Genomic DNA, 11,574 nt, shown 5'->3' with positions numbered 1-11,574 from the left:
TCATGAAAAGAGATATCTTCTGATAGCATTAAATGTATTGACATTAAATCCTCAAATTATGGCATAATTTATTCCTCAAATTATGGCATAATTTGCTCCTCAAATTATGGAATAATTTGCTCCTCAAATTATGGAATAATTTGCTCCTCAAATTATGGCATAATTTGCTCCTCAAATTATGGCATAATTTGTCCCATAATTTGCTCCTCAAATTATGGAACCTTTGTCCCATAATTTGCTCATCAAATTATGGAACATTTGTCTTAAGGTGTAATGTTTGATGCCTATATATATGAGGTTGTAATTGTAATGTTTGATCAATATACATACACAACAAATATTGCCTCTATTCTTCTCTACAATTGCTCCTATTTTTCTACATGGTATCGGAGCAGGTCATGTTGTAGAAACATTACAGGGAAATATGGTAAATTACACTTTAAATCCAATTTCCCTTATAAATGAGTTTGCAACCTATCTTCAGGAGAAGGGAAGAGTAAATTACACCTCAAATTCAATACATGGAGCTTCTGGTATAGGACACTCTAATTCCACAACCCTCCTTGGTAAGTTTGCTGGGTTCTTATCAAACTCGGGACATCAATCCAATGACAACTTTGAAGGTATTTTCAGTGCACTCTCTACTGCTATAGAATTTAATACCGTGCATGATTTTTGGATTGTTGATTCTGGTGCCACCGATCATATGACAAATAAATTAACCAATTTGTCTGACTTCAAAAAATTTTCTACTCCATCCCATGTGTCAATTGCCAATGGGAATGGTGTTCCTGTTCTTGGTGAAGGTAAACTTAAATTGTTGTCTAAAGATGTGACTTCAATGGCTTTATATGTTCCATCTTTTCCAGTCAAGTTACTTTCGGTTAGAAAACTCACTCAAGCTTTAAATTGTTGTGTTATATTTCTTCCTCATGAGGTACTTTTTCAAGATCTTGTCACTAAAAAGATCATTGGTAGAGGATTTTTTCTACAAGGTCTCTACTACATCTCAGGAAATTTTCAACCTAGTAAAAGTACTCAAGTCTCGTTTTTTCCTTCTTCCTCGGCAGATCATGTTCTCTGGCATCAACGTTTAGCACATCCTTCAGATAATATTCTCACTAAATTGTTGCCAAATGTTGATACCAATTATTTTTCTTGTGAAATTTGTCATTTGTCAAAATCTACTAGATTACCTTTTGTGTCTTCTTCTTCTAGAACTACTAGAATGTTTGAACTTGTTCACTCCGATGTTTGGGGACCTACTCTTGAATCAATTGATGGTTTTAAATACTTTGTTACATTTATTGATGATTTCTCACGTGTTACTTGGGTGTACTTGTTGAGATCAAAAAGTGAAGTTATGAATATCTTCAAAGATTTTCATATGCTTGTTCAGACTCAATTTTCCTCTAAAATTCAAACACTTCGTTCTGATAATGGCACAGAATTCATGTCTAAAAATATGACACAGTATTTATATTCTCATGGCATTGTGCATCAGACTAGTTGTGTTGGTACTCCTCAACAGAACGGAGTAGCAGAACGCAAAAATAGAGACTTGTTGGAAAAAACTCGTGCTTTGATGCTTCACATGCATGTTCCAAAAGTTTTTTGGTCTTATGGAGTATTAGCAGCAGTTTATATCATTAATCGGCTTCCGAGCCGAGTGCTGTCTTTTAAATCTCCCCTTGAAGTTTTGCAGGGGAAAACTATTGATGTGTCTCACTTGAAAGTATTTGGTTGCACTTGCTTTGTGCATATACAAGCAGCTCATCGTGATAAGCTTGATGCCCGAGCTGCTAAGTGTATTTTTCTGGGGTATTCTTCGACCCAGAAAGGGTATAAATGTTATCATCCTGATTCTCGAAGATTATTTGTCTCCAGAGATGTTATGTTTGAAGAAGCAACACCTTATTATACAAATTCTCAAGATGATTTAGAGGACGTGTTTCCCTTGCCTATATCCGAGATTATTTCTGAAGGGGTTCCTCACAAGCCTAATATTGCTGAGTTTGTTCCGCACCAGGCCACTGAAAATCCTCCAACTGGACAAGCTGAACTCCTTCCAAATGTTCTAGCTGAAAATTTGGTTGAAAATCCTCCAGCTGAACAGCCCGAGAATCTCCAAGATGTGCATGTGCTTGCTTCCACTAATAATCATGAGGTGCTTGCTTCCACTAATAATCATGAGGTTTCACCGTCATTGGTTCGACGGAATCCTACTCGAAATCGCGTCCCTCCAACAAAACTTCAAGATTATGTCACTTTTTCTGCTTGCCATCCTCTCTCCAAGTATGTCACTTATCATCGTCTTTCCTCAGCTCATGTGGCATTTCTCACCGCTATTTCTACTGTTCATGAACCTAAGAATTTCAAGGAAGCAAATTCTCAGGAAATATGGCGACAAGCTATGGGTGAAGAGCTTCAAGCTCTTGCTGAAAATCAAACTTGGAGTGTTGTTAAACTTCCTCCTGGAAAACAACCAGTGGGGAGCCGCTGGGTATATAAAACTAAATTTCACTCGGATGGCACCATTGACAGACATAAAGCTCGCCTTGTGGCCCAGGGATTTACTCAAACCTTTGGTGTAGATTACAAAGAGACGTTTGCTCCTGTTGCTAAGATGAATACAGTGCGTACTCTCCTCTCAGTTGCCGTAAATTGTGGATGGTCTATGAGTCAAATGGACGTCAAAAATGCTTTCCTGCATGGGGATCTTGAAGAAGAAGTCTATATGAAACTACCTCTAGGACATCCACAGAGTTCGAATTCTTCTTTGGTTTGTCACCTACACAAATCAATCTATGGGTTGAAACAATCTCCGCGTGCTTGGCACGCCAAGTTAAGTACCGTTCTTCAAGAGGTTGGTTTCTCTCGCAGTACAGCTGATTCTTCCTTGTTCATTCGTCATTCTTCCAATACTATAGTGGTGGTCCTAATTTATGTTGATGATCTTATTATTGCTGGGAATAGTATTGATGCTATTTCTCAACTCAAAACCACTCTTCGATCTCGATTTCCTATTAAGGATCTTGGTTCCTTAAATTACTTTCTTGGCATTGAAATGGCAGTTTCCAGCAAAGGTTTATTTCTAAATCAAAGGAAGTATATTCTTGATTTGCTAGAGGAAACCGAAATGATGAATTCAAAGCCAGCATCCACTCCACTGGATAGCAAATTAAATCTTGATACAGCCAGTGAACCTTTACAAGGAGTTAGTGATTACCAACGGTTGGTTGGTAAGCTCATTTATCTCACTATTACTCGACCTGACATTGCTTATGGTGTAAGTCTTGTTAGCCAGTTCATGCACGCTCCTACTCTTTTCCATTTGGGCATTGTCAAACGAATCTTACGTTATCTCAAGGGTTCTATTGGTCGTGGCATAGTTCTAGCTAAGCACGGTCACTTACGGATTACAGGATATAGTGATTCTGATTGGGCTGGAAATGCCCTTGATCGAAAGTCCACTTCCGGCTATTGTATGTTTGTTGGTGGAAATCTTATTTCTTGGCGTAGCAAAAAACAACATGTGGTTGCTCGTTCTAGTGCTGAAGCTGAATATCGTGCAATGGCATCCAGTGCATGTGAACTAATATGGCTTAAGAGTTTGCTCGCAGATTTGGGTTTTCCAAGTAGTCTTCCTATGACTCTCTTTTGTGATAATCAGGCTGCTATGCATATTGCTGATAATCCCGTGTTTCATGAACGCACAAAACATATTGAAGTTGATTGTCATTTTATTCGTCATCAAGTTCAGAATCAAGTTATTCAAACAGTTTACACTCGAAGTCATGATCAACTTGCTGATGTTTTTACAAAGGTTCTGTCTTCTGGTCATTTTCACCGATTATTGTCCAAGCTTGGCTCAATCAATCCTCTTGATCCAGCTTGAGGGGGAGTATTGACATTAAATCCTCAAATTATGGCATAATTTATTCCTCAAATTATGGCATAATTTGCTCCTCAAATTATGGAATAATTTGCTCCTCAAATTATGGAATAATTTGCTCCTCAAATTATGGCATAATTTGCTCCTCAAATTATGGCATAATTTGCTCCTCAAATTATGGCATAATTTGTCCCATAATTTGCTCCTCAAATTATGGAACCTTTGTCCCATAATTTGCTCATCAAATTATGGAACATTTGTCTTAAGGTGTAATGTTTGATGCCTATATATATATGAGGTTGTAATTGTAATGTTTGATCAATATACATACACAACAAATATTGCCTCTATTCTTCTCTACAATTGCTCCTATTTTTCTACAAAATGCAATCTTGTAGAAGACGGCATAACAGAGGAGGCAGAAGCCTGCTCCAGTTGCATCGAGCCCACTCCAGCATGTTCACATTCCTCTGACAATTGATGTGACACCTGCATCCCACGTTGAACAGTATTAGGACCCCTATCCCTATGAATATGGTCTGGCTCCCTTTCTCCGGCCGTCGTTGGCACACCTCCGGTCATCGTATTTACATCAGAGGTAGATATCGGTGAGATTGAAACCGATAACCTTGAGGTCGATTTCTCACCTCAATCCCTCTGTTACTAACAGGCACCCCCTTATTCCATCGACAAGTTTTCCTCTCAGATTCTGCATCGGACTCCACCTGCATTCAGACTCCATGTATGTGAATCGACCGCAATTGTAACAGAAAAAACTCAACCTTTCATACTTTAGGTTAACCCACACTGCATCCCTTCCATACATTCTTTGAGAGAAGCCTGGTAATAGAGGTCTTTCTATCGCAATAGCCACTCGAACCCGTAGGAACGTCTTGTTGATAATCCCGACGACATTCTCATCCTCCACTTGCAATACCTCACCCAATCGCTTCCCTATTTTCTTGACATTCTTTGCTGTTGAGAATTCAACCGGAAGATTATGGATTTGAATCCAATAGATAACCCTGTTCAAATTCATTTCATTAGTTGGCACACCAAGTTGTCGAGGTTGGATGATCAAAGGATGGCCCCGCACATTCCATGGGCTTTGGTGCATAGGTCTTTGCATATCATTTTTGTTTCCAAATGAAAGTAAGAAAATATTATCAGCTATATCTGTGATTGCGAATTGTTGTATCATTGGCCATGCTCGCGTCAATTCTCTCCGTAGGATCTCCTTTGGGAAAACTTTCAGTGCTGCAATCTTCGCCACTAGAGCAAGATTAGATTCCTCAAAAACTTCCTGTGAAACTGGTTCTAGATCCTCATCATCCTCTTCAGATTCTTGTTCAATCCAGGTCATATGTTCAGCCCTTGTAGCTAAAATAGCCATTTGTTCTTCCTGATCACCTGGTTGATATCTCCGTTCCCTGATAGTTAAATCCATTCCCAGATCGTGATTCAAGTCCACCAAAGAGGAAGCCGACCCCTCCAAACTCGAAACCCTTTCCTCCACTAGCTTTATTCTATCATTCCATACTATCAATTATGTTTTCGCTTCAATTCCTTCATCACCCAAACAGAACCCACCGCTTAGAACTTTCTCGATTTGGCAATCGCCCGTGTCAAAAGGGAGAGAGCACCTTGAGAAAATAAAATAAAAGCAATCGCCCCTCTTCTTCTTAACTCATTGTCATTGTTTGTTTAACCGTTAGTAGTGCATGTAAATCTTTCTTTATATAAATTTTTTTTACAATCTACCAGCCCTGCCGCACATTGGTTCAGCTGGATAGGAGCTCCACTGGCCACTGTTCCACCAAAAGAAGACTCAACTGGAGTTGCACTAAATATGCAAGAACCGAAGGACCACAGGAAAACTCTTTTGCAAATTCGATTTGTTCTTCAATCCCCTCACCCAGTTGGGCAGGAATGCACCTTCCTGGCCAGCTGACCTGTGCTACCGGGTGCTTTTGATAGGTACTAGGCTACTAACCCATCTCCAAGAAATTAAAGTATGGATTGGTTGACCAAACCATTAAAGCGTGACATGAACCTTAAATATTTTATAGACTTTTGTCCTCGGATGATTGTCAGAAATATTAGCCCATGGATGATGGACCCAAACAATTATTCCACTGACCAATTAAATAAAAGGTGTCCACATATATATACATATTATTAAATAAAGAGAAAGATGCCACCATACATACACCCTCCAGCAATTAATTAAAATGATAAGGATGATATATATATATCAATAAGGAAGGTTGGAATCTTTACTCTCCATTAAAAAAAAAAATGAAAAATGCCTCCATTTCCGATTCATGAAATTCTCCCAAATATATACCAAACTTTAATTTCCATTCTTTAGTATAACTAATAAGACATTATAAAAACCAAAAGCGGGCTTTCTCTTCTGGGTTAAATTTCTTCTTTCCAAATTCTCTTTGCCTTCCATTTTTTTTTTTTCTTTCATCTCTCTGAAATTAGCAATACCCACATAAAGATGAGGGCTTTCTCTCTCTGCAATTTGAGTACTCACACAAGGGGTCACAATTCATTAATTGTACTGCTATCTTTGATAATTCTCTTCAATTTCTTTGTGTACCATGAGAAAAACTTTAAACTTCAGGGACCTTACACTGTAGACTCACCTGTGGCAGAGGAGGAAGTCGTACTGCCAGCAGAAGGCTGTGATCTCTTCACAGGAAAATGGGTTTTTGATAACACAACTCACCCTCTGTACAAAGAGGAAGAATGTCAGTTTCTCTCTCAGCAAGTGTCTTGTATTAGTAATGGAAGAAAAGATTCTATGTATCGGAACTGGAGATGGCAACCTAGAGGCTGTTCTTTGCCCAAGTAAGTGAATAGATGAAATTCTTATTTTCTAAGTTTTTTGTTCATTACAGGTATTTCTGATTAAACTATCGATTTGTGATTTTGGGTTCAAGGTTCAAGGCAAAGTTGTTGCTTGAGAAACTGAAAGGAAAGAGGCTTATGTTTGTTGGAGATTCACTAAATAGGAACCAGTGGGAATCCATGGTTTGTCTGGTTCAATCTGCTTCTTCAGGCAAGAAGAGCTTGAGTGAATCCGGCTCTCTAACTATCTTCAAAATTGAGGTATCTTAGATCTCTATCTTTATGATTGCCTTTGTTTCTTGTCTGCCTAAAGCTTGATGGAATTTTACCCTGCTTACCACTGAAAGTTCTGTACTATGTATAGACGGCTTAATAATCTTGTTCGATTTCTTTTTGTGGAAAACCCGTGAGACCCATGTAATAAATTACTTTTACTGGGTTTCTGATTGATTTTGGGTGTTACGAATACAATCCTATGCTTTTGTTATGCCCAACTTTATGTTTATATGATATTTTCAGACTTTATCAGTCTCATGAACTAGCAAGCTCCTTTTGTAAGCACCCACATTTAGCATATATATGACAGTTTTCATGTTAAATTAAGGACTACAACTCTACCGTGGAGTTCTATTGGGCACCGTTTTTGGTCGAGTCAAATTCTGATAATCCAAGAATGCACAGCATATTGGACCGTATAATTATGCCGGAGTCGATCAAGAAGCATGGAGATAACTGGAAAGGAGTAGACTTTCTGGTCTTCAACTCCTACATATGGTGGATGAACACTCCCAATATGAAAGTCTTGTAAGTTTTCCTTTTCGCCCACTTTTATTATTTCTTTAGTTTGATTTCCTCCTGTATTTGAAGCAAATCCTAGATGATACCATCTAATGGACTTGCTTGTGTTGTGGTTTGGGTGGAAAGGCAAGGATCGTTTGGTGAAGGAGCAAAAAACTATGACGAAGTAGAAAGGTCAATAGCTTATGGAAGAATTTTGAGGACATGGGCTAACTGGGTTGATGCCAATGTGAATCCCAAGTTCACTTCTGTCTACTTCTCCAGTATTTCCCCTCTTCATATCAAGTAAAGTTGAAACTCAATTCTTAAATTTCTATCTGAGTTACATTTCAAGTAAACTAGGTGGGTTTTTCTTTTGGAATAATATAACATATGTGTGCATACAAATTGCAATAGGAGCCTCGATTGGAACAACCCTGATGGGATTAAGTGCGCTAAGGAAACAAGTCCAGTGCTCAACATGTCCACACCGCTCAATGTGGGCACAGACCGCCGACTCATGGTGGCTGCAACAAATGTAATTCAATCAATGAAAGTTCCCGTCTATTTCCTTAACATAACCACCCTCTCAGAGTACAGAAAAGATGCGCACACCTCAATCTACACCACTCGTCAAGGCAAGTTGTTGACTCTGGAGCAACAAGCCAATCCAGCAATTTATGCTGATTGTATCCATTGGTGTCTACCTGGATTACCTGATACTTGGAATGAGTTCCTCTACACACATATCATTTCTCACTCTTGACTATTAAACATTTTTTTTCCTTGTTCCTCATAAGGTGACCATTGATGATATAGAAGAATTCGAATAGGTTTTATTGATTCAGTTTTTTTTCAAGCACATATATGCAGAAATTGAAAAGTTCATAGAGGATGGACGTTGTATCAAAGTTATAGGAGTAACATTCTTACAATTGATGGGTTCGACGACAAAATGTTGTTCGAGGATGTATACTCTTCATGCTTGTTCTAGTGTGAACTTTGTAAGTTTTTGTTTTTGGATGAAGAGTCAATTTGTGTTGATCAATAATCTTTGCTTGAGAAAGGATTTGATGGCCTTTACTTGATCAACTCCATCTAGTTTTTATCTAAGTACCCTTGTAGCATAACAAGATAAACTTTGATGTTTTGTTGTTGTTGATCAATCATGTAGCCTGATACTCCATAAAAGAGTTGTAATCTTAGGTCAACACAGGTAATGAAAAAGATTTTTTTTAGATTAATTATGTGAGGTTGTTTCAATGAATCAATGGAGGAAATTAAGTTTGAAAACCCAAAACAAAAGAAAGTCAAATTATCAAGGAAGGGAAACATATGCACCTGCAGTTCAATTTTTTAAAACCACAAGAATCTAAAAACCACAAGAATCTCCAGGTAAACTCCAGTGCATACAGCAATACAATACTTCACAATGTCTGTCATTTTATAATATATAAATAAAACACATCTTTCTTATGATACCAAAAGAAGAAAAGTTTAAAAATATTTGATGACAGATCAAGTCTCTCTCTGTTCTATTTTTTGTTATTTACTTTTTTTAACAATATTTGATGACAGAAAAAGTCTCTCTGCAACTCAATTTCTGTTTTCAAACAATTGCAGCACCTTTCCAAGCAGTATATATGTGTGTGTATAAATTAACCTATAGAGTATAAACCTACTCTTGTGTTCTTGCAGCTGTTGATCCAAGTATCCAACCAAGACATACCCAATGAAGAGTTTATGTCCTAGCCAGAGTTTCCGTATTTCGATCCCAGCACAAGTCCTTGCATCATTTCTTCTGGTATCTCTCCTTGTTTTTTTTGTGTTCAGTGATGAACTTGGACTATCATTTTCATTTTCAAGGCCAATCCACCAAGAAACCTTAAAAGGAAAATCAGAAATTGTTCAAGGAAAGGCTTCTGATGCAAGTGAAGTAAAATCATCAGCCATGAAGAAGTTGCCTGCAGATTGTGACATCTTCAAAGGAGAGTGGGTATTTGACCCATTTACACATCCTTTGTACAAAGAGGATGAGTGTGAGTTTCTGGATGAGTGGGTTACATGCTTGAGGAATGGCAGGCAGGATTCACTATATCAGAACTGGAGATGGCAACCCAGAGATTGTTCATTACCCAAGTAAATCTTTTTTTCTTATCTTTTTTTTTTTATTTTTTATTGTAAGTTGGAAGTGTTTATCAATCAACCTGATCTGTATGTATGTATAAATTATAATGGTGGGTTGTGACTCTGGTTTTAATTTGAAGGTTCAATGCAAAACTGTTGCTGGAGACTCTTAGAGGGAAAAGGGTTATGTTTATTGGAGACTCAATACACCTGAACCAGTGGCAATCTATGGTTTGTTTGGTTCAATCTGTAGTTCTACCGGAGAAGAAGAGCTTGAGCCGCGGAAACTATAGTACTGCCTTCAAAATGGAGGTCTCTCTCTCACACACACACTCACAATCTCTGTTTCGATTAGAATAACTTCAGGAGGTCAATTGTTATTTTTTTTCATTTGGAATTTGCAGGAGTACAATGCAAGCATAGAGTTTTACTGGGCACCATTTCTTGTCGAGTCCAACGCAGACCCTCCGACGACTAGAGATGGCAAAAGAGACCCCATAATCATGCCTGAATCCATCTCTAAAAATGGTGATAACTGGAAGGACGTGGACTACCTCATCTTTAACACATACGTTTGGTGGCTCAAGTATCCTACCATGAAAGTTTTGTATGTGTTTTGACATTTTCTTGGTTTAAATTACAGCATTGAAACAATCTCAGTATGATCACCATATTGACATTTTTTTCTCCTTGTGACTGTCGAGCTGATCAAGAAGACATGGATCGTTCGATGAAGGGGCCATAGAATACGATGAAATCGACCGGCATGTAGCATATGAGAGAGCCTTGAAAACATGGGGAAAGTGGGTAGAGGAAAATGTTGATCCCAAACGTACCTCAGTTTTCTTCAGCAGCAACTTCCCTCAACATTTCAGGTAGAATAACCAAAACTCTTCTCTCTCAGAATTCAAAGTTACATCACTTGATATGGACATTTTATCAGATCAAAAGCTGCATTGTCATCTTTTAGTTGACTTGGTGTTTTTTTTTTGAATCTTAAAAAGCTTATGTTAGTTGAACTGCCCTAGTCTAAGATTCTATACATATACCAACTATATCAAAACTGTATCTATCTATTACAATGAATCAGTGTGTTAGTTATTGAAATAGCTGGACTGATTTCTGCAAAACAACTATTCTACTATAAGATACTTGTTAATATTAGGTACTGAATTAGCTGGACTGAGATTTCTGCAAAGCAACTACTCTATTATAAGAAACTTGTTAGTATTAGTTACTGAATTAGCTGGACGAAGGGCTACTCTCACAAAGGCTCACACTTGGAGCAACGCAACAACAAATGTGAGTTTAAATTGCGGAAGCTAAGATTTGACCTCAAGACCTCCTACTCCGATACTATGTAATATTAGTTATCTTGTCATTCAACCCAATAAATTAATTTATTGGGTTGAGGGAGACATTTCACATTTTTATATATTTTTCGACAATAATTTATAATCATGAGTAGATAACCTAACCAATAAAATATTATGCTTTTGATCCCTAATGTCTGTGCAAGTGCAATGACAGCTTGGACTGGAACAACCCTCTGGAAGGTAATTGCCTGGATGAGCCAACTCCGAATATGAACATGACTGGAACATTTGACGTTGGCACAGACTATCAAATGTTTGTGGTTGCAGCCAATGTGACTCAATCAATCAAAGTGCCTATTCACTTCCTTAATGTGACTACCCTCTCGGAGTACCGGAGAGATGGACATACCACAGTTTACAATACTGGCGAGGGAAGGTTACTATCGCCGGCGCAGAAACACGATCCAGCCAGATATGTGGATTGCCTTCACTGGTGTCTACCAGGGGTACCTGATACTTGGAATGAACTGCTCTACACACAGATTGTCTACAGGAATGAAAGGTGAATGTGGTTCAGAGGATTATAGAAGATGAGCAGAT

At 38.1% G+C, this 11,574-nt stretch overlaps 2 protein-coding genes across 3 annotated transcripts; both read left to right on the top strand.

Moving 5' to 3' along the window:
• Positions 1 to 6,236: 6,236 nt before the first annotated feature.
• On the top strand, positions 6,237 to 8,498 carry LOC120014808 (protein ESKIMO 1-like). Its single transcript, XM_038866880.1, has 5 exons — positions 6,237 to 6,754; positions 6,847 to 7,015; positions 7,359 to 7,558; positions 7,679 to 7,837; positions 7,949 to 8,498. The coding sequence occupies exons 1-5, from the start codon at positions 6,402 to 6,404 to the stop codon at positions 8,295 to 8,297; spliced, it is 1,230 nt and encodes a 409-aa protein (XP_038722808.1). The 5' UTR covers positions 6,237 to 6,401; the 3' UTR covers positions 8,298 to 8,498.
• On the top strand, positions 8,399 to 11,566 carry LOC120014807 (protein ESKIMO 1-like). Of its 2 annotated transcripts, none has more exons than XM_038866879.1 (6): positions 8,399 to 8,535; positions 9,230 to 9,670; positions 9,799 to 9,970; positions 10,063 to 10,265; positions 10,375 to 10,533; positions 11,189 to 11,566. In XM_038866879.1, exons 2-6 carry the CDS (start codon positions 9,264 to 9,266, stop codon positions 11,538 to 11,540), a joined length of 1,293 nt encoding a protein of 430 aa, XP_038722807.1. In that variant the 5' UTR covers positions 8,399 to 8,535; positions 9,230 to 9,263; the 3' UTR covers positions 11,541 to 11,566. The 2 variants fall into 2 exon arrangements, with proteins under 2 accessions (XP_038722807.1, XP_038722806.1); XM_038866878.1 differs by having other exon boundaries at positions 10,372 to 10,533.
• Positions 11,567 to 11,574: the final 8 nt, after the last annotated feature.

Source organism: Tripterygium wilfordii, chromosome 14 (assembly GCF_013401445.1).
Source record: "Tripterygium wilfordii isolate XIE 37 chromosome 14, ASM1340144v1, whole genome shotgun sequence".
In the NCBI taxonomy this organism is placed as follows: Eukaryota; Viridiplantae; Streptophyta; class Magnoliopsida; order Celastrales; family Celastraceae; genus Tripterygium; species Tripterygium wilfordii.
Note: the sequence above shows the minus strand (reverse complement) of the source record. Positions and strands in the feature narration are given on the sequence as shown.